Source organism: Sorex fumeus, unplaced genomic scaffold, assembly GCF_029834395.1.
Source record: "Sorex fumeus unplaced genomic scaffold, SorFum_2.1 ptg000072l, whole genome shotgun sequence".
NCBI classification, from domain to species: domain Eukaryota; kingdom Metazoa; phylum Chordata; class Mammalia; order Eulipotyphla; family Soricidae; genus Sorex; species Sorex fumeus.
The window spans coordinates 26,396,291-26,420,176 of NW_026606129.1; the positions used below are offsets into that span (position 1 = coordinate 26,396,291).

Genomic DNA, 23,886 nt, shown 5'->3' on the forward strand with positions numbered 1-23,886 from the left:
CGTACCTGCTGTGCTATTGCTCCAGCCCCAGTTTTATTTACTTTTGCCTTAGATGGATATTTAATCTTCTAAGATATTTAGTCTTCTAAGTTACTGTTCAGGTTTTTAAAATATAGAAGAGGTATTCTCATTTTCTGATTTATTCTCTCTTTTCTAGGAGGTGTGATTGCCTATATCAGTTCTTCCAGCTCAGCCTCTAGCCCTGCCTCTTGTCACAGTGATGGTTCTGAGAATAGTTTTCAGTCCTCCTCCTCTTCTGTTCCATCTTCTCCAACTGGCTCTAATTCTGATAACAATGGTAATCCCAAAAATGGTGATCTCTCCAATATTGAAGGCATCCTGAAGAATGATCGGATAGATTGTTCTATGAAAACAAGCAAACCGAGTGCACCTGGGATGACAAAGAGTCATAGTGGAGTGACAAGTAAGTCTTCTAAAGGTTGCTTCCATTAATTTTAAACAAGCTTATTATATAATATATTTTTGGGTTTAATCTTCACTCCATTCTGAATAATCGTAATTTGACAGTTAAGAAATCATGGATGATTAAAAAATGTCACAGTCTAGGGGACAGTCATTGATTCTTGGCTCAGTTCTATTTGTGTGATTATGTACTCTGTCTGAGTGCATTTCTCTCAGACAGCGCTGCTTAAAACTTTCTTCATTTGCAACCGCTTTTTGTCTGGAAAATGCAACACAGACAAGCACTGTTAGAAACACTGCAGATTGATTATGTGGTTATCTTTTGCATATTCAGAAACCTCTTACTATTGCCAGGTTTTTTTTTTTTTGCATTCCCCACATTCATTTATGCAACTGCTTAGGATCATGATCTACAGTTTAAGAAGCAAAACTTTGGGGTACTTCTTTTATTATATTTTCAGTTATCTTTCTAATACAGCTAATACTAACTCCAGTATTTAGAATAGTACAGTTGACTGTTGAATAACATGGATTTGAACTTTAAGGGTTCCTCACTTAAAGATTGAATCTAATATCAGTTGGTTGTGTCTAAGATTGTGAACCCTGCATAAATGGAGGACTTGGTAATACACAGATACTCTAACTATACACAGATAAACAGATATGTGGTGAGTGGGTCAGTGTCCCTAATCATTACAAAATTCAGGATGTCCCCATACTTCCTGTGGGAAGGGTTTTACTTTTAGAAGTTGGAGTTAGGAACATTTGGGATTGGAAACTCTTGAACAGGACTGGGATCACCAAATGATTCAAATGAGTAGTAGGATTGAGACTCCCCTCAGTGAGTATGGAGATTAGACAGCTGCTCTAGGGAGGATTAGGATGGAATGAGATTTATGTGGTGCCTGTAGTAGATTGCACTGATCATCTATATAGCAGCCCATGGAGACACTTGTTTTCATCTTTTATTGATGAATTGAATGACTTCATATGTCTTAACCAGAACAGTATTTTCTTTATTCTGTTTGCTTCTCTGGTAACTTTAGATTTATAAAATTTCAGTGTATGGGTTTTTTTTGTTTGTTTTGGGAGGGTTACAAACAGTAATACTCGGGTTACTCCTGGCGGTGCTTGGGGGACTGAATGAGATGCCAGGGATTGAACTCCATGCAAGGCAAGGGCCCTACCCACTGTACCATCGCTCTGGCCCCTCAGTGTATATTTAGTCACCAGGAGAGAAAATATAAGCTCTTTGAGGTTTTTTGGAGCAATCTCATAAACTGTTTAAAAGAAAATTTTTATTTCCTCTCATTTGTTAATTTGATAAGGATTTTTCTTTTGCATTATGAAAAATTTTATATCTCTTACTCTGCTTACTGATTGAACTAAGTAAATTGGAAAGAAAATAGCTTTTCACTTTTGTGTCTGCTTGTGCCTTAGAATTTAGTGGCATGGTTCTACTATGTAAAGTCTGTGGGGACGTGGCATCAGGATTCCACTATGGAGTTCATGCTTGTGAAGGCTGTAAGGTAAAGCATGCTTTTGTTTCTTAAGGTACTGATTTTGGGGCTAGTGAGATAGTACAGTGGGTAGGGCACTTGCCTTGCATGTAGCCAACCTGGGTTTGATCCCCTGCAATCCCTGGCATTACTGGAGTAATTCTTGAGTACAGAGCCAGGAGTAACCTGAGCATTGCCTCCCTCCCCCCCACAAAAAAAAAAATAAGAAAAAGAAGAAATTGAGTAAGGTTTACCAGTTTACACAATTAGAAGGAAAGCCAAGAATGCCAAAGATTTCTCTTTTAAGTACTTATATAATGTTTAAATGTAACTTTTGGGAAAAGTGTGTTTTTTAATTAAGTGAAAAACTTCCATTTTTTGATTAATTTTCCCCCTTGGCTTAGCAGTGTTCATTAGTTACTCCTAGCTCAGTGATTGGGGGTAGCTTCGGGTGTAGGAGACCATGTCGTGTTGGGAATCAAACCCAGGGCTCCTGCATGCAACCCCTAAGCTTTCTCTCCGGTCCACTTTAATGATTTTAAGCAAAATAAGTTTGCTATCTTATATGTAATTATGATATAAAGTGAAGGAATGTTTATCAGTGTGTTTAACAGGTGCTTTTTAGATGGTGATAAATAAGCAATGAACAAAACAGATAGGGCACTACTATCTTGGAACTTAGTTTGAACCAAACTTTGAATAGATATCATCAGTACATTGACATTGTGAAATGTCACATATAGATAATACAGGTTAGGAATAATTTCTGAGTACATGTAAAAATGTGGTATTCTCAGAAGTAGTAAAACTGGGTGAAACAACATTGAATATAAGTTGAGCACTTGGGAAATTTCATCTTATTAATTGGGAAAATTCATTTTATTTAGTGTTTTCGTCAGTTTCAAATGAGATAGTCTATATCTCCTCTTTATATACAAGGAATCTCATTTTTTTTAAAAATCAGACACTCCTTCTGAATTTCACAAATTAACATGGTCAAGGTACATCCTCTTGCTATTCTCTGGAAGTCAGAAGCATGAATCTAGTTTGGCAGGATATGAATGAGAAAGATGATGAATATAGCAAATGAAAGAATTAGTTTCCAGGGTGATTGAGTGAACTAGATTTGGTGAATTTTAATTTGGGCTCTTCACAAAACTGTTAGAACACTTCAGTATAAATAAGCACTTTTCACTGTTTTAAAAATTCTGTGAAGTTTTTTTTTTTTAAACACAAAATGAGATGTATAAAGCAGGCAAATTGCCGCTTTATGATAGAAACAGAACTACCAGAGAAATAAAATCACAAATAAGCCAAACTGTATATTCTTCATTAAATATACATGGCTGTTCTATACCCTCTTAAAGATGTTTCTTACTCAGAGTTCAAGTCAATTATTGTATGTTAGTAACATAACTGTTAAGTGTTAGTAATCTGACAATTACTAATATGGACTCAAAATGTGAAGTTATGACATTTAAGGAAAGATAGAATTTAAGGCCAATTTAGTAATTGTGTTCTTAAATTTTCTTCTCTCCTGTGATCATTAAGCTGGAGATCTTACACCTACCACAGATCACACATATTTAACTGGCTGTTATTTTTATCTATCTAGCTGGGAAATGTCTCCATGGATCATTAGTTATAGTTATGTGATGTGAAACTTATTGCTGACAAATAGCCAGAAATATTTGTTTATTATTTGTAGGTCTTTTTGGTGCCAGCAAATAGTGATCTGGGACAGACCAACCTCTTCTAATGTAGTTTTTAGTTCTGAGGAATTAAAAATATGAAACATATTTCTTGTTCAGCTCTTTAATATTAAGTTCTTTAATATTTTAGAAGTTTTGGAATTTGTATTTGATAAAAAATGTGAGCTGGAAAATGTTTGGCTTACAGGGATGAATGGGATGGGTAGCAGGGTAAAGTCTGGAATAGGAAAGGTAATTTTGCAAACAAAAAGGATCTCCAGAGGAAAGAGTTATTTTTGGCTCCTAGGTTAAGGTATTTTCTGCTACATAAGAATCCAGTTAAATTCTGTGAAATTATTCTGTTTTCCTCTGTTTTAAGCCAGTGAGTTACCTTATTTCCCTGGTAACTGGTAACATACTGAATAACTATCCAGTTAGGCTTAGGGGAAGGCTGTGACGAGATCATCGGAGACTTTAAATGAATGGTTATATCTTTCTCTGTGCTTAAGGGTTTCTTTCGGAGAAGCATTCAGCAAAACATCCAGTACAAGAAGTGCCTGAAGAATGAAAACTGTTCTATAATGAGAATGAATAGGAACAGGTGCCAGCAGTGTCGCTTCAAAAAATGTTTGTCCGTTGGAATGTCAAGAGATGGTATGTTCCCTTTTGAAAGAGTGGTTTATTGAAAGCCTATAGAGCTTGGCTGTTATCCTTAGCAATTTGAGAAAACGTATTTTGCTCTTGTAGCACACCTAAATCAGTAGTCTAGTTTTGACGTCGTTACTTCAACAACTATTGATTGGTATACATATTTTTCACTCTTGTAGAAAGACTTTTATTTTTGTACAGTTTTGTTTTTCCTTCTGAGTGTAGGTACTTTGTTTCCCCCATCCCTGTCTGTCTCTTTTGTTTTGTTTTGAGACCACACCAAATAGTGCTCAGGGGTTACTCGTGGTTCTGCACTCAGGAATCACTCCTTCGCAGGCTTGGAGGGACCATGTCAGGTGCCGGGGATTGAACCCAGTCTGTCACATGCAAAGCAATTGCTCTTCCCACTGTACTATCTCTCTGGTCCATCTCTTGATTGATTTTTTTTTAAAGACTTACCTAGGGGACTCCATTTCTCTTCATTACATCTCTCACTTTCTCACCTATGGGATGGTAATGTGCTGATAGAGCAGATTCTGATGAATGTATCAAGAGATGCAAAACAAATATTGGGTCTGGACTCGACATGGTTACTCAGTTCTTGCATGCTCTATTTCCATGGAAAAGGAAAGTTGTGGATATTGTGGCACTTTTACTGTTATCTTTGTGTTACCATTGGTAAAGCTTTTTCCTATGTAATAATTTTTGGAGTCATTTTGTTTTAAATAACAATGGAGGAATATGAGGGTTTCAGATTGGTAGAGTTAATTAAGAAATATTCAGATTATAACTCATTAAGGGGAAGTTCACTTAATTCCTTAGATTGATACTATATGATCATGGAACTATAGAATGCAAAAGAAGTTTCTTGAATTAAGATTACAGCAGTTGGTGTTTTAGAGTTTAAATTACCTGAAATTTTTTTATAGCGCTAGAAATTTTATTCCAAAAGAAAAAAAAATGGCAGTCATTTGTAAGGAGAAGAGTTAAGAGTGTGAGACATGATAAAATTGTCTCTGATAGATAATGTTAGAGGCTATAATTAGATGAGTAAGGTTGTTGATTGAAATTTTATCAGTGGGTAGGGCATTTGCTTGCACGTGGCCGACCTGGGTTGATTCCTCTGACCCTCTTGGAGAGCCCGGCAAGCTACCGGGAGTATTCTGCCCGCACAGCAAAGCCTGGCAAGCTACCCATGTCATATTCGATATGCCAAAAAACAGTAACAACAAGTTACTGTTGCCCGCTTGAGCAAATCAGTGAACAATGGGAGGACAGTGCCACAGTGTAGTGTATAAATATTAGAAAAAACCTTTTCTTTACCTCCAGGATAGAAATGCTGAAGTTAATGTGGGGCATATTCCTAGACTAGCTCTTCCAGAAGGGAGGATGAACAATTTTTTTTAAGATTCATTGGTTTTAATTAAAATCCAGAAAATATATTTTCTAGTAATTGCTTTCCTGCTGACTGCTTCTCTTTATTTATTTATTTAAGAAGACAGGAAAAAGGGCTTATTATTCAATAGTTGGATCATACTGGGGCTTTGGATTAAGGTTGTAAAAATGAATTGATGAATGTCAGAATTGCAGGAGTAATTGTATTGACTAGGTTACATTAATAGTGCTGACTAGGTTCTGTTAATGTAACAAAATCCCCTGCCCCGGGCTATTGACAAGGTGCCTGTGGTATTCTTCACAGTGATGCCTGTGGGACCAGAAAGTAGGGTTTGAACACATCCTCTCTTGCACACAAACCCTGCATTGCAGCTCTTAGACCTATCTACCCAACCCCCATGAGTATTTTCAAAAACAATTACTTCACCTTGTTAAAGAAGGGTTGCTGTTTTAAACTGATGTTTCTTAGTTAATCTCAGATTTTTCTCTTAGGTTTTGCTTGCATAATAAAGAAGAGACAGGTCTTAGCTTAGTTTTAGGAGAAAATGGATAATTTCTATTTTCTACTTTTTTTCTTTGTCTTGGGTCACACACAGCAGTGCTCAGGGCTTACTCCAGGCTCTGTGCTCAGGAACCACTCCTGATGGTGCTCAGATGCCCATGTATGGAGTGCTAGGGATTGAGCCCAGGTTAGCTGCATGCAAGGCAAGCACTATCTACTGTGTTGCTCCAGCCCTCCTTTCCACTTTCTGTGGTATATCAGAAATAGAACCAGCCAAGTTTTGATAATTTGTGCGAGAGACATAGATATTCTTGTTGGACTCAAGACCATAACTATCATCAGGTAATTTTGAATAAACAGGATTTATTTAAAGATATGGACATTAAATATTTTTTTTTCTTCAATAGCTGTTCGATTTGGTCGTATTCCGAAGCGTGAAAAACAGAGGATGCTAATTGAAATGCAAAGTGCGATGAAGACCATGATGAACAGCCAGTTCAGTGGTCATTTGCAGAATGACACATTAATAGAACATCATGAACAGACATCTTTGCCAGCACAGGAACAACTCAGACCTAAGCCCCAGCTGGAGCCAGAAAACATTAAAAGCTCTTCTCCTCCCTCTTCAGATTTTGCAAAAGAAGAAGTGATTGGCATGGTGACAAGAGCACACAAGGATACCTTTCTGTATAATCAAGAGCAGCGAGAAAACCCATCACAGACTATGCAGCACCAGAGAGAAAGGATTCCCAAGAACTTGGAGCAGTATAATTTAAATCAAGACCATTGTGGCAGTGGGCTTAGCCATTTTCCCTGTAGTGAGAGCCAACAGCATCTCAATGGACAGTACAAAGGGAGGAACATAATGCATTACCCAAATGGGCATGCCATTTGTATTGCAAATGGACACTGTATGAACTTCTCAAATGCTTATACTCAAAGAGTATGTGATAGAGTTTCAATAGATGGATTTTCTCAGAATGAGAACAAGAATAGTTACCTCTGCAACACTGGAGGGAGAATGCATCTGGTATAGTGAAATTAATTTTTTTTCACTCACTTGTATCAAGGAAAGCTTTAAGGTTTTATTTGGGGGTTTAACCAACCCCCAATAGTGTGTGTGGTGTATATTTCAGAAAGCCGAAGAGATTTACAGCATTTTGTGCAGTGTTTTTTTTTTTTTTTTCTTTTTGGGTCACACCCGGCGATGCTCAGGGGTTACTCCTGGCTCATGCACTCAGGAATTGCTCCTGGCGGTGCTTGGGGGACCATATGGGATGCTGGGAATCGAACCTGTGTCGGCCATGTTGGCTGCGTGCAAGGCAAACGCCCTACCCACTGTGCTATCGCTCCAGCCCCTTGTGCAGTGTTTTAAGTCAAATACTTTAACAACATTCGTTGAATGTCTTCAAACAGATATAAACATCGCTTGATCCTCTGATTTGAATTTTGTAAAAGATACAAATCATGAAAAATTGGTCCTTTAATTCCTAAAAAAATAATCTATGCATTCTGGTTAATCAGTAACTTTGGCTTTGGAATTTTTCTGAGAGGCTTGCTCTTTTAGTTTAACATAGCACTTCTTTGATTTCTGTGGAGTTTCAACTATTATAATTCAATAAGTACTTTAATTATGGAACATGTATATTTAATTTAGAATATAGAAATACTTTGTAATAGCTAATTTCTAAAGATTTTCTCAGATTATGCTGTGACTTAATGTTACTCATATTCAAGATTTTTTTCATCAAATACAACAGTCTACATGAAAGTACAATGATTGTATTCATCTAAAATTCCATCAAAAGCAGCAATACTGCACCATTTCCAGTTTAAACTATGAGATCCTTTGATAGTATTTGGTAGTTTCTACAGTGAGGTAATTAAAATACTCTTTATTTTCAAAATACTTGACTTTTCCCCACTTTTCCCCAGTTTTCATGTTAAATTTTTACCGTCATTTTCCAGTCGTTGATTTCATGGATCTGAATGGTCCATATTTGATTAGATTTCATTAGATATAGTGACTACCTTAGGATGGGGAAAAAATGTTAGAATTTTGTTTTTTCTTTTATGATATTCTTTTTTATTATAGTATTATACCACTGCTGGGTCCTCTGTGTATTTCACCAAAATTTAAAGGTTGATTTTAGGGTAAGGATATACAGTTCATCTGTAGAGCACTGCCTTGCATATAAGAGGTCCTGAGTTTGACCTCTGCCCCCCTCAAAAAAAAAAACCCAAAAATGGTTTTACTAATTTACTAATAGTTCATAATCTTTGACCACACCTGGTGATGGCTGTGTGCAAGGCCAGTGCCCTGCCTCCCTGTATTCCTGCCCCAGTAATATTGCTTAATTGAGTTTAAGTGGAGGTTATTGGTTACACCACTGTTAAAAGGATTGGTCAGTGACTTTTTTTTTTTTTAAAGTAAGGCATCTTAGCTATTTTAAAAATTCCAGTGTTATTCCCGTGTTTATTTTTTAAAAAGTGAACTTTTTGGGTTTGTTATGTTTCTGGGTCATAACTGGCAATGCTTACAGGTTTTTCCAGGCTCTGCAGTTGGGAATTACTCCCGATAGTGCTCAGTGGACCACATGGGATGCTGGGGATTGAACCTGGGTTCAGTGTGTGCAAGGCGAGCGGCCTACCTACTGTAATATTTCTCCAGCCCCTGAAGTGAATTTTGAAATGATAACTAAATTTGGGCTTGAGTCCTAGACTTCAGTGTTCTAACTGTATTTATTTAAATCACTTCCTAGATTGTTTCCTCATTTGAGAAATACTATAGTGTCTGCCATAGCTAACAGGGCTGAAACAGTTATTTGAATGAGATTATTTGAAAAGCATAAATCTAGCTTATGTGTCAGCAGTATTACAAAACACACTCTTGGAACTGTGGCTATGCCTCACTATAGAGGCTTTGGGTTTGATCCCTGACACTGCAAACCACCACCAACAAAAAACCAAGACCCGTTTAACAAGTTTGTAAAATAGCGTGTTCTGGAGCTCATTTTTTCCTTAGGTTAATACCTCGTCTATGATAATAAGTTAATTGCTGTTTTAAGTAGTTTGCCTTGAGGCTTCGTATATAAGGCCAATAATATGTAGGGAGAGCAAATGTCTCTAAATGTCTGTAGATTAAATTGTACTTGAGGATTGCTTCATGTTGGGGTTTCCAGTGATTTAACTGACACTTTAAAATTCTTTACCACCTCATAATTTAAGAGATTCCTGTTCTGTGCTTACTAGGTCTGTCCAATGAGCAAGTCTCCATATGTAGATCCTCATAAATCGGGACATGAAATCTGGGAAGAATTTTCAATGAGCTTCACCCCAGCAGTGAAAGAAGTGGTAGAATTTGCAAAACGTATTCCTGGGTTCAGAGATCTCTCTCAGCATGACCAGGTCAACCTTTTGAAGGCTGGGACTTTTGAGGTAGGTTTTATTTATCCTGAATATTGATGCAGGAACAAGAACTTTTTATTCTTAAACATTTTAAGTCCTTTCCAAGTTACAGTCTTAAGAGGCTAACCTACAGCAAAAGAATGACCGTATCAACATCTCGGGATAGGTAAATTCATAGTTATAGCTTGAAACATAAGTGGTCTGTATTTTTCGGTATGTACTCTAGTATTGCTCTTAGGTGGACTTGTCTGATTTTGGAGAGCATTATTACTGAAAGCATCCCCGTGTACTTGTATTTAATATAAAATAAGAAGGAAAAGCATTGGGTTTTGTCTTTTAGGAGAGCACAGGGTATTTGGCACTCACCAGACATTTATTATATGCTACCTCAGATTTTTTTTTTCCTCTTTGGGTCACACTGGTGATGCTCAGGTTACTCTTGGCTCTGCACTCAGGAATTGCTCCTGGTGGTGCTCAGGGGACCATGTAGGATGCTAGGATCAAACCTAGGGTGGCTGCATTTGAAGCAGCTGTTTTGTCTCTCTGACCCAGCTACCTTAGATTTTTTCTGTCTAACCTCGCTGCAGAATCCTTACAGAATCTTTACTTTCAGCTTTTTAGCTATGAGGCATCTTTTTTTTTGTTTGTTTAGTTTAGTTTTGTTTTGTTTGGGGGTCACACCTTTCCTCTCCTTCCTTTCCCTCTCTTCCCCTCCCCTTCCCCAGCTGTGATCTAAGTTTACTCCTGGGCTCTGCACTTGGCTTACTCCTACAGGTGCTCAAGGGACTATATGGGATACCTGGGATTGACCCCAGGTAGGCCATGTTCAAAGCAAGTGCTCTACCCACTCACTGTACTATTGCTCCAGCCCTGGTCCCTTTTTGTTCTTTTTTTTTTTTTTTTTTTTTGGCTAAAGTGCATTTAATATATCAGAGACATTCTCTTTGAGGTTTGGATAGATTTTACCATTTTCTCGGAGTCTTGATCAATGTTAATTTGTCTGTGTGAGATAGATTACCTCTTTACAGATAAAACTTGAGATTATGGGGTCCGTTCTCAGGCACAATTAATTCACTTCTGTGTTGCTCTTGGCTGGAGCAATAGCACAGCGGGTAGGGCGTTTGCCTTGCATGTGACCGACCCAGGTTTGATTCCTCTGCCCCTCTTGGTGAGCTGGGCAAGCTACCGAGAGTATCTCACTCGCACGGCAAAGCCTGGCAAGCTACCCGATGTATTTGATATGCCAAACACAGTAACAAGTTTCACAGTGGAGACGTTACTGCGCCCACTTGAGCAAATTGATGAACAACGGGAGGACAGTGACAGTGACAGTTGTTCTTGGTGAATTCTATTCTCTTGAACTTTATTTTGAAATTTTATCTATGCAGTTTATATTTTTATTACTTGTTATACACTGTTTAATTTTTATTTTCTTTAATATATTTTTAGTTGTTTACTTTTTTGGGTCACACCGGCGATGCACAGGGGTTTCTCCTGGCTCTGCACTCAGGAATTACTCCTGGTGGTGCTCAGGGGATCATATGGGATGCTGGGAATCGAACCTGGGTCAGCCGCATGCAAGGCAAACGCCCTACCCACTGTGCCATCTCTCCAACCCCTATTTTTTTAATTTTTAAAAAATGTTATTGAATCACCGTGAGATAGTTACAAAGCTTTCATGTTTGAGATTCAGCTGTACAATGATCGAACACCTGTTCCTCCACCAGTGCACATTTCCACCACCAATGTTCCCAGTATTCCCCCCACCTCTCTCTCCCATCCCAATCCTCATTCTGCCTCTATGGCAGACATCCCCAGTACTCTCTCTCTACTTTTGGGCATTATGTTTTGCTCAAATTTTCCCACCACCATTCAAGCCTGCCTGCCAGGGGCAAACACTAGATAATTTATTTTCCATTGCTTATTTTGGATATCATGAGAGCTTTCGCAGCCGCGAAAGTGGCCACGTGTTTCTGGAATTTTAGATTGTAAATGATTGGGTTCCAGAGACATCTCTGTAGGGCACTAATCCATTTTGGGGTCCAATTAGGAGTCTCTGGACCCAGGGCTGTGGGTGCGCTAAGATGGTGCCAGCCGGCAGATAGTTGGTGTGACAGCCAGGCTGCTGAGCCGGCGGGGACCCAGCCCAGCTCCTCTGCCTGGCCCTTTTTTCAGAAGGGAAAATCACTCAGAGCCCCAAACTTAATGTCTTTATGTGAACAAACAGAAAGCACCCCCACTTGTATCCAAGGCACTATTACCAGTCCCCCATTGTTCCAGCAATATACAGCAGGGGAGCATGGGGAGCATTGCAAAAGGAAGGTATTTGTTCATGCTTATTGTTACTCTGGTTATTGGGAGAAATTTGTGACATAGATTTAGTATAGGTAGACTGGTTCTGCTTATATGTCCTGATCATTTTTACTGTGATACTTTTCTTTGTATATTGCTCCTTGGGGTTATGATTTATTGAAATAATAAAATGTTCATCTGTTGTGTTTTGATATTTTCCAGTACTGCTGCATTGAAGTACTGCTCTTATTATTGAGGGATTAGAAAATAAGTTAATATGTTGCTTGTTTAGAAAATTTCTTTAATGTCTTTGATCATGACCCAGTTTTAAATTTCTTGCAATTATTTCATACTTCAATTTTGCATTTGCTTTCCTGAATTTTTATTATAGAATTTCACATGGACTCTTTAATTTTGCCACTGGCAATTTGACTTTTTTAAAAATTTTTTTATTTATTTTTTTTAATGTTCTTGAAATATTTGTTGCTTTGATTAGAGAATTTGCCTTAAGAAAATGTTTTTTTTCTCTTTCTCTTTTTCTTTTTTTAACTTTTTTATTGAATCACTGTGAGATAGATCCTTACAAAGCTGTTCATGATTGGATTTCAGTCATACAGTATTCCCACCCCCATCCCTCCACCAGTGTACATTTCCCAGCACCAGTGTCCCCAAGTTCCCTCCCATCATAAGGAAACGGTTTTTGGTAAAAATAAAGCTTTCACATGTAGAATATTACTGAACTGATTTGAATACTGAATTCTTTCTTGTGAATACATTTGAATTTCTCCAAATACATTTCAGTTTTTTTCTTTTTCAGGTTTTAATGGTACGATTTGCATCCTTATTTGATGCAAAAGAACGTACTGTTACCTTTTTAAGTGGAAAGAAATACAGTGTGGATGATTTACACTCAATGGGAGCAGGAGATCTGCTAAACTCTATGTTTGAATTTAGTGAGAAGCTAAATGCTCTCCAGCTTAGCGATGAAGAGATGAGTTTGTTTACAGCAGTTGTCCTGGTATCTGCCGGTAAGCATGCTTGCTCAAAATTGTGCTGCACCTAGAATATAGTGACCAGATAGGGAGAGAAGATTGCATTTGACTATGTTCTAGTGAGCTTTATAGAAGAAAGATGCTAAACTATGGAGACCTCTCATTTTTGTTATTTTATTTGGGTTTTGGGATCACATTAGCAGTGCTCAGGAGTTTCTCCCAAGTGGTACTTGAGGGGAGATAATGCCATATTGTGCCTGGGATGGACCTTGGGTTGGCCACATGCAAGACAAGTTCCTTAATCCTTGTACTATTTCTCTAGCCCTCATTGTTGTTAATTTTGTTAATGATGAAAGTGCTATATAGAAGGAAAACTCTTTAATGAATCTCACATTGACTACTTTTAGTGATTGGCTTTCCCCCCCAATAAGCCTAAATCAATCTTCCTTCCTTCCTTCCTTCCTTCCTTCCTTCCTTCCTTCCTTCCTTCCTCCCTCCCTCCCTCCCTCCCTCCCTCCCTCCCTCCCTCCCTCCCTCCCATTGTTTATGAGGTTATTCTAAAATCCATCTAAGTTTTAGTTAAAACTCTTTCTGGGTTATTTAACTATAAAAAACTGACAGAATGCATTAATGTGGTTTGTTAGGAAAATCAGCGAATTATGAGTTGTTAGCTTTCATCTAACTTTGACAATGGATTTTCTGTGTGACTTGGGTAATTTTTGGGTCTCATTTTCTTTGGACGGAAGGGGTTGTACCATGTGAATCTAGCCTGTAGTCTGATGAATGGGTGATGAGGAATTTGGGGCCCTGTCATTTTATTTTTATATGTATTGCTGATGTTATCACTAATTTTCCTACCATGTTGCATCTATATGGCAGTTATTGTCAACCTAGTATTTCAGTTCAGACAGTGGTTATTAAGATAGAGATTAGTCTCAGTAATAAACTAGAAATAAGATATAATAACTTATTGGGGACTTGTAAATTAGGGCTATTTATTTTTAAGTATCACTAACTTTATTTTGAAACAGTTGTTGAGAATTTGACAATGTTTGTTACAAAGTACTTTGAGTTTCCCATTTGTTTCCTGTCTGTGGTTTTTTTTGGGGGTCACACCTGGTGATGCACAGGGGTTACTCATGGTTTATGCACTCAGGTATTACTCCTGGCGGTGCTCAGGGGACCATATGGGATGTTGGGAATCGAACCTGGGTTGGCCATGTGCAAGGCAAATGCCCTACCTGCTGTGCAATCACTGCAGCCCCTTGCTTCCTATCTTATACTGACCTAGGTAACATTAAGTCAGTGAGAGGTTATAAAGAATATGCTGTTATTCTTTTTGCTTTGTTTTATCTTTTTGGGCTAGACATGATGAAGCTCCTGGTTCTGCACTAATCTCTCTGGTTCCTATTATTCTTGATTACATGGATAACAATAAATCAGTAACTTTTTTTTCTTTTTTTCTGGTCAGGGGAGGACCCCCCTTCCCCCTCCCCCCCCCCCCCCCCCCCACACACACACACAGCTCAGGGCTTCTGGCTGTTACTTCTCTAAGTATGTGTAATATACAGCCAACTAGCCAGGCAATTTCATGCTATTGCTTGGTTGAAGTTGGGAGTCTACCAGGGCCATATCTGGTGTTGCTGAGGATTGTGGGGGATGGGTACAACAAAGCTGGGGATTGAACTGGAGCTATTTTCCTGGTCCTATATAAATAACTTTCAGGGGAGAGCACATTCTTGAATATTCTAAAGAGTGTGTGCCCGTGGTATAATGACTCATACTGTTTGAAAGCATAATTTGGCTACTTTTCCTGATCAACTCAGAGTGGCAAAAAATGGCCAAATAGAATGAAAATAATATATCAGTATTCCTTTGCGGGGGGGGGGGGGCTGGAGTGATAGCACAGCAGGTAGGGTGTTTGCCTTGCACGCAGCCAACATGGCTGACCTGAGTTCAGTTCTTCCGCCCCTCTCGGAGAGCCTGGCAAGCGACAGAGAGTATCTCGCCCTCATGGCAAAGCCTGGCAAGCTACCTGTGATGTATTCGATATGCCAAACACAGTAATAATTGTCACAATGGAGACGTTACTGAGTCTGCTCGAGCAAATTGATGAACAACGGGAGGACAGTGACAGTGATTCCTTTGGGGAGGAGGGACTGTTGTCAAATTGAGCCCAGTGACTCAGATGTGCAAGTCTTGCTCTACCATTGAACTGCATGGGACTCTGATACCTGTGTTTTTTAATAACCTTGTAATCCTTCTTGGACATTATCTGTCTTTCCATGGTCTCTTGGTAAGCAGTTCATAATGAAATTGATGACATATTAATGTATTCCTTTTTTTTTTTTTTTTGCTTTTTGAGTCATAACTGGCGATGCTCAGGGGTTACTCCTGGCTCTGCACTCAGGATTCACTCCTGGTGGTGCTCAAGGGACCATATGGGATGCTGGGAATCGAACCCAGGCCGGCCACATGCAAGGCAAATGCCCTATCCTCTGTGCTATCGCTCCAGCCCCCTTATGTATTCTTGAGATATCAAAAGTAATTAAAAATTTTTGAAAGTACAGTGGGTAGGATGTTTGCTCTGCATGTGGCTGACCTGGGTTTGATCCCCAGTATCCCATATGGTCCATCCCATAAGCACTGCCAGGAATGATTCCTGAGTGCAGAGTCAAGAGTAACCCCTGAGCATTGTCGGTTGTGACTCAAAAAGCCAAAAAAAATTTTTTCCTCCTCATTCCCTTTGTTTTTAATGATGTGATGATTGGGGGTTGGCTCTTGTACTCACACATTTTTAACAGTGGTGCTTACCAGTGTGACTCAGGGTTTGCAGTCCTTTAGTTGTGATGCTGGCACCTGTGCTTTTACTCTTAGTTTCCAGTGGGTTATTTTAGTGCTCAACAATGTGCTCGAGGGAGGTCCCACTTCCTGGCCATAGCATTCTCATACGTCTTTTTCAATTGTGCTGCTTGCCAGGGGTCATACTCTTTGTGGTGTTTAAATATACACCTGTTTGTGGAAGGCTTGAAATTACTTGTGTGATGGATCACAGACTATAGATCTGCCAGGCTCATGCTTTGCATATTGTGGGACACCAGGGATTTGAATGCCTGATTATATGCTTTCAAGGCAGGTGCTCTAAACCTCTGCTGTTCTGGACTACTTGATAACCTGAATATTCAATGAGGACAGGATTAGGCAAACATGAGATATGTTTGTCTTAAAGAACTTACATTCTATTTAGAGAGAGAGACTTAATAAAAAAAATCTTGTACTAAATTTTTTGGTTCTGACTGAATCACAGGAATCAACTGAAAACTAGGGGAAGATAGAAGTAATGGAGTGTGTTGTTACATAGTTTTTTAGAAACAGAGAGAACTAGTGGGGGAGGATATGAGGTGAGATAGGGAAGGAGAATGTACCAAAGTCTGAAGTGCTTTGAAAAGGAGAGAAAAGTGCTTTGAAAAGGAGAGAAAAGGAGAGAAAAGTGCTTTGAAAAGGACAGAAAGCTTATGACTAGTGCAGTATCAGATTATGGGAGCAGAAGAATTTTAACTGAAATATGGAGTGGCAGAAAATCAGTAAGTAGGAGAATGAAGGGTCTACCGGTATTTCAGGGCTGCTGTCTGTCAGGGAACCATCTGGTGCAGGGGATAGATTCTGGTGCTTCCCCATACAAAGCATGCATTCCAGCCCTGTGGGCCGTCTCCCTGCCCCACAAGTTTCTATATTTTATTTTTCATTTTTTTTATTTTGTATTTTTTTGCCTCACCTGGTGATGCTTAGGGGTTACTCCTGGCTTTACACTCAGAAATCACTCCTGGTGGGCTTAGGGGACCACATGGGATGCCGGAGATTGAACCCAGGTCAGCTGTGTGCAAAGCAAGCATCTTACCCACTGTACTATCATTCTAGCTCCTTTTAGCTTATTGTTTTTAATATATTCACATTCTTTGATTCTTCACTTAGTGTTTACATAGTTTTTCAGATAGTTTCAGAATTTTTCTCATTATACAGGAAGACTCTGATCCTTCTTTTCTCATCTACTGGCTTTTTTGTTTGCTTGAACCATACCTGAATGTGCTGGGTAGGCTTGGGGACTGGGAGATTGTCACTCCTGCTGGTACTGGGATCAGTGGTACCAGGAAAACCTGGACCGCCTGCATAGGAAGCATCCTTTCTAGCCTGTTGAGGTATCTCTTTGGCTTCTTTCGCCATTCCACTTTTTTACATCATCAGGAATTAAAATATTTACATTCCCCACCCTCCCCCCCTTCTTATTTTTTGGGCAACACCCAGCAGTGTGATGGGGCTATTCCTGAGTTGTATGCAGGGTTCATTTCCAGTGATGCTTGGGGGACCATACCTTTCTGGTGCTTAAACCCAGGCCTCCCACATGTAAAGCATGCACTCCATCTCCAACTTTCACATTGTACTTTGTAGCAGTGATTATTTACCCTGCTTTATCATTTGAGTCTAAAAATTGACAAGTAAAACAGCATTTACAGTGCTATGATTATATAAATGGTGTTCATGGTTGAAACAATAAATGAGGGTTATAAATCTCTATCCCAAACCCATGTTACCTTGAGGCATATACCACCAAGTATCAAATAACATGGATTATTTATATTCTCTATCACTTGCTTACAGTTCATTATCATTAATTGCACTTAAAATAGCTTACTATAGCATTATTCTTTTCTTGGAATCCATGGTTGCCTTGGGGTTTTTTTTTTGGTTGTTATTTCCAAAACAATGTGAGTTAATTTCTAGAGCTCATTATCTAATTTTATGCTCATAAGGCCTGAGTCAAGATAGAACACGTTATCCTTAGTTATTCAGGCAACGAATTTGAGAAACCGGAACAGAGGGATTAAAAAGTTTGCCTGAGGCTACATTTTAAATAATTGTGTGAGCAGGCAATTGAACCCATCAGTTTAGCTTCTAAGCCTTTCCACTATACTATTTGTTAATAGAGTAGCTTTAGTTGCCAAGAGAGAAATCTCTTTACATATTTGCTTATGAGATTGGAAGAATCTTGATACCATGGAGAGATTTATATCTAGGAAGTAATAGTTTTTTCACAGTATTTAAAATAGGAGTTCTTGCTTCCAGTTCAGTATAAACCTTTGGTTTGCCACATAGGTGTGAGGCTTGCAAGCTCATTTATAGATTTTATAGATTTTATAGAATCACTTGTTAACGGATTTTAATTTTCAGTCTGTAGAAAATGCCTAAAAAATTTGAAGAGGGGTGAATAGTCCAGGTTTGGGAAAGGGATGTACTTTCTCTAAGGGAGTACAGGATAGATATGTTATGAATTAAATGTACAAGGTGTTCTCTGACCTTGAATTCACCAAGACCATTGTTTCTTTTTTTTTCAAAGAATCATTATATTTCATTCTATTTTAGAACTAGAAAGTTTTTTTTTTTTTTAAGATTTACAGATTTTTGTGCTTGGGTTTCAATTATACAATGATTAAATGCCCATCGCTCTACTAGTGCCCATTTTCCACCACCACAGATCCCAGTATCCCTCCCTCCCCCCACCCCCCCATCCCACCCTGCCTCTGTGGCAGGGCATTCCCTTTTGTTCTCTCTTTCCTTTTGGTGCTGTGTTTTGCAAAAGAGGCATTGAGTGGCAATTCGAAGACCATCATTTCTGATCTTCATAGAAATTGAGGTTTTAGAATACCTTTTTGTTTTGTTTTTGTTTTGTTTTAGGGCCACACCCAGTGGTGCTAAGGGTTACTCCTCACTTGTTCTTAGGGATTACTCCTGAAGAGCTCAGGGGACCATATGGGGTGCTGGGGATCAAACCCAGGTTGGCCACGTACATGGCAAATGCCATTCCCACTGTACTACCATTCCGGACCCAGAAAAACTTTATTTGGTTTTGATTTTGGGCCACATCTGGCTGTGCTCAGCGCTAATCTTGGCTGTGCATTCAAGGATCACTTTTGGTGGATTTGGGACCATTTGGGTTACCCAGGGTAGAACCCTGGTCGGCCATGCCCTATTGTCCTTTACTCTTAAATGAAAGATCTTGCTCTAAATGCTTGTATTGGCCTTTTTCTCTGTCAACTCCTCAATCTCCTTGTGGAATTAAAAAAAAAAGAAAATGTTTTTCTCCTTGGAGATGCCTTTTTTTTGTTTTTTGTTTTTTTTTTTTTTGTTTAACTTTGGGGCTACACCTGGTGATGCTTAAGGATTGTTTCTGGTGATACATTTAGGAATTACTCCTGGCAGTGCTCAGGGGACATATGAGATACTGGGGATCAAACCCTGGTCGGCTGCATGCAAGGCAAGCACCCTCCCGCCTGTACTCTTTCTTCAGCTCCAAAGAGGTGCCTTTTTCTTACCCATTACAACTTTATATAGAGAGAAATAATGACTGTTTCTTGTGCATACTGTGTCCTATTGGGAAGGGAAAAATAGCCTTTGTTGATTGAATATGTCCTTGGGCAACAGACATGGGTTTTGCTAATTTTGAAATACTTTAAAATACTTTCTGAGTTTCGTTATTTTTATTTTTGTTTTTTGTGGCCATACCTGGTGTGGCTCAGGGCTTCTTGTACTGTGCTTGGGGGAATCAGATAATCATATGTGATACTGGGGGAGTGAACCTTGGTTGGCCGCTTGGAAGGCAAGAATTTTCCCGAATACTGTCCCTCTGGCTCCAATTTTAAGACACTTAATTTTGCAGTTTACATTAAACCAGTGGTTTCCAACTGCTTAGCCAACTGCTTTGTTGACCTGCAGACATTTCCTACTGGTTCATGAAAAAGTCATACTCCTTAATAAATAGTGTACCTGAATCATGTAATAGTACAATTACTGATACATGCATATGTTATATATTTTGATTTGGGGACCATATTCTGCCAATTATCAGGGGACTTTGTGTAGTGATTGAACCTGGTCCTCTTATATGCAAAGCATGCATACAAACCTTCTGAGCAATCTCCTTGGTCTGATAAATTATTATAAATAGTGGTTTTAGGGCTATAGATCCAGGTTTGATTCCCAATACTGAATGATCCCCCTTAGCATTACCCAGTGTGGCCCCCCAAAAAATGTCTAGTTTTAATTTCTACTTTAGTGATCTGTGCAATGAATGTTTTTCCTATTACACTATAATCTGTTGTAAAAATCCTGAAAGTCACTGCTGTAGATTACTAATTTTGTAACATTTTGTATAGCTTAATAAACAGTACAAAATGAAAGTGAATATAGGTTAATATAATTAGGTAATAAAATTGCATAGTGTAATACTTTCCTATTGCATTAAAATTTACCCTAAAGCTTAGTGGCATACATTCCTTAGTTCTCAGTTTCTGAGGATTAAGAATGTGGGTGTGACTACAACATGTGCTCTGGCTCTGGATATTTCAGGAGATTGTAGTCAAGTTGTGGGCTTGGCTGGTGATCTCTTAGCAAGGCACTAATAAGGAAGGGTTCTGCTTCAGGGCTTCTTTTCATGGTTATTGGCAGCATTCAGTTCCATGGAAGTAGTTAAGACTGAGTGGCCTCTAGATAGAGAAGAGAGCACCAAAAAAAGGGTGTTGGGAGGATCCTCCCAGGATGGGAGTATTATGCTGAAAGTAGACTATAGACCAAACATGATTGTCACGCAATGCCTCTTTTGCAAACCACAATACCCCAAAGGAGAGAGAGAACAAACAAAGGGGAATGCCCTGCCACAGAGGCAGGGTGGGATGGGGGTGACGGGGGTGGGGGGTGGGGTGGGAGGGATACTGGGATCCGTGGTGGTGAGAAATGGGCACTGGTGGAGGGATGAGTATTTGATCATTGTATAATTGAAACCCAAGCACAAAATTTGTAAGTCTACAACTGTGCCTCATGGTGTCTCACTAATACAAATTAAAAAAAAAAAAAGACTGAGTGGCCTCACTCTTGCTTGTTACCTGGGGACCTCCCGCCTTAGCTGAAGTCTTCTCCATAGGGCAGCTCAACATGTCCACTGACTTTTCTGAGTGAATGAGAAGGGTACTTAGGATGGAAGTCAATTGTTTGTGGATTTTTTGTTTTTTCTTTTTTTCATAATCTAATTTATAATTAGTAGTGAATGTGTAGACCTTAAAGAGAAAAATATTTACAAAAGGACACGAATACCAGACTTTAAGGGATCATTGGAGGCCATTTTAGAGGTTGACTGCTACACGTTAACATAAAATGTGGCTAAGTTGCACATGAGGTCAAATATATATTCCTAAATTGTACTTATTTTGCCAGGTAGGAGATAAAATCAGCAGTGGAATCTAATTTTAAAAAGCAGACCTCTAGTTTTTTGTCAACAAAAATAATCACTAAGGAAAGTTAATTTGTAGATTGTACTCTGTGAGATATATTTTTAATCATTTAAAAATCATGAGTTAAATTTTTTTTTATATTTTGCCTTTCTCCATATAAAACCTTGTTTTTAATTAGTGAGATTGATGAGCAAGATTTATATTTAATGTTAATATATTTTCTCCTTTACGTCTCTCCTTTAGATCGATCTGGAATAGAAAATGTCAACTCGGTGGAAGCTTTGCAGGAAACCCTCATCCGTGCACTAAGGACCTTAATAATGAAAAACCATCCAAATGAGGCCTCTATTTTTACAAAACTTCTTCTAAAGTTGCCAGATCTTCGATCTCTCAACAACATGCACTCTGAGGAGCTCTTGGCCTTTAAAGTTCACCCCTAAGGCCTTTGTTTATTTAAACATGAACTGATCATGCTAACTGTACATTTTGTGCTAAAATGCTTATTTATATGTGTATACCATATGTGGAGATAGAAAAGACCTTTAAGACCATTCAAGATTGTAGACTCTCTGTAATAACCATGCAGTAGTGTTTGGATTGAGAATTCTTCAGCCACGATTAGACATTGACTGCTTTTCCCTGATAGACCAATCAGCTGTGTCGCACTTAAAACTGGAGAAGTTACACTGAAATTATAATCACACTGAATGTCAAACTTTTTCATCTGCCAAAACCAAAAACTATTTTGATCTCCCTGTGGTATAAATATAGCGCACAATCATGAGCAGTAGAGATTTAAAAATTAATCCTTTGTGGTAGAAGTTCTGTTGTTTGATGGAAACTTGATTTCCTTGGTTGCTTCAGATTAAGTAATTGGAGACTTTTCAAGTTAGGAGATCCGCATGACTATATTTTTCTCTGCCACTGTTAAAGTGTATGATTCTGGGCAGGCTTGTTTGTGGAAATCAGAATTAATAGTGTTCCCAATGCCCCACCTCACAGATATTGAAAAACGTCTTTAAAGCATATTTACCTCTTGGGAGATAGGCACTATGTAAATAAGGCATTTTTTGGGTTGTAATTATTCATACTATTATTTTCTTAAGCATTTCTGGGAAAACATTTCACAGTCCACACCAATTTATTGTTCAGGTTCCTGCATATTCGTGGGATATCCTACCCGGACACATATTCAAAGTTTATGGGTACATTAAAAACATAGTATGTGTACATAGTCTGTATGTGAATATAGTATACATAAATATATTTCTTCACAATATTTTAAACTGTGAAGAACTTTATCCTACAATAAAATCAAAACAAAAGGTGTCGAAGACCCATTTAGGTGCATTTACCTGTTGATGACAACCATGCTCGAAATACTTAGTAAAATTCTGAATTTATGCTCTATTTTTGTTTACTTAAGCAACACCTAATGTAGAAGTACAACTGGCAGCCAGGTCCAAATTTTAAAACATATGTATGCATTTTAGAGTTTATTTTTGGTAAGATCTTGGTTTCAAGGTACTTGTTTAAAAGTCTGTTCAGACTCATTCAAGGATGTGCTAACTAATGTTGCATTATTTGCCCCTTATACACATGCTGCAGCTTGATTATGGAAAAATTTTGATTCTGTTCGGAGAACCACTGTTAAGTGAACTAGTATGTTGGTGTGTGTGTTTGTGTGAGAGTGTTCTGAGTCTACTTTTTGTCCTAAATAACACTACAGGGATATTTTCAAATTAGATTTAATCTAATATTTGAAAAAATCATTTTGTGTGTGACCTACAGGCTTAGAAAATGGTAGTCAAAGATGTTTCATTCACATTTCTGATATTGGACTTGATTAGATAAGAAAACATATACATAAGTTTATGGCAGTAGTAGAAATTAAGCCAAAGTTGAGGATTTTATATATGTTTATTTTCCTGCAAATAGCAATTAATTGAATTTTGGGGTAAAGATTGCCTTCCACATGATTTTTTTTTTTGATTATATAAAAATCGCAAAAATGAAAGGAGCCTGCTTTACTATACTCAGCCTGTTACTTTAATGACATGTGAATAGAATGCCTTATTTTGTAATCTTGTTTAACTTGTTGCTACTGGACTTGAATTTCTGTGGCACTAGTTAAGTAAGTGAAAAAAAAAAAGTTAAGCCCTCTCATTATTAAAGAGGAAAGGTGATGGTGATGTCTGTAATACAGTATAAACCATAAGTGTGGTTTACCTTAAATAGGTATGACTTTTATGGGATATACAGAATAGTTTTTGTGAAATCTTTACATGATAGCATTATCTTTTTATAATTTTTTTTCCTAAGATAAATGCATAGTTTTTCTTCTATGGGGGGTAGGCACAGATTTTGAAGTAATACTGAAAACCTCAGAGATCATGTTGATTATTCATTTTTGCCTTTTCCATAAGCCTCTTTATAACATGTATCTTTAAAACAATTACTAAGTCCTTAGGAGTGTGTAACCAGAACTGTTAGTATCACTTGTAAAACTTTAGTTAGGTTCAATATATACATGCATACATCTATATATAGCTATGTAGACATGTATTTTGTCTTGTAAAATTTTGTTTGAACAAATTCTTCCTGTAGGTAATGGGAAACAAAACTATAGTTCATATGTCACTCATAGCATTTCTATATTTGAAAATAGCCCAATTTTGAGATTTCTAATGACAAAATTAAACCAGCAGGCTATTACAAGCACATTCTTTGACTCATTGGTTATAAACTTGCTTTATG

At 38.2% G+C, this 23,886-nt stretch overlaps 1 protein-coding gene across 1 annotated transcript in view; it reads left to right on the plus strand.

The window, feature by feature from the left end:
- Positions 1–23,629, plus strand: part of NR1D2 (nuclear receptor subfamily 1 group D member 2) — a 42,224-nt gene extending 18,595 nt beyond the window's left edge. The window contains exons 2-8 of the mRNA XM_056129590.1: positions 158–424; positions 1,864–1,952; positions 4,123–4,267; positions 6,566–7,188; positions 9,411–9,596; positions 12,676–12,886; positions 21,373–23,629. Of these exons, the coding sequence (XP_055985565.1) occupies positions 158–424; positions 1,864–1,952; positions 4,123–4,267; positions 6,566–7,188; positions 9,411–9,596; positions 12,676–12,886; positions 21,373–21,569 (1,718 nt within the window). The 3' untranslated portion in view covers positions 21,570–23,629. The remainder of the gene's footprint in view (positions 1–157; positions 425–1,863; positions 1,953–4,122; positions 4,268–6,565; positions 7,189–9,410; positions 9,597–12,675; positions 12,887–21,372) is intronic.
- The last annotated feature ends 257 nt before the right edge of the window (positions 23,630–23,886 follow it).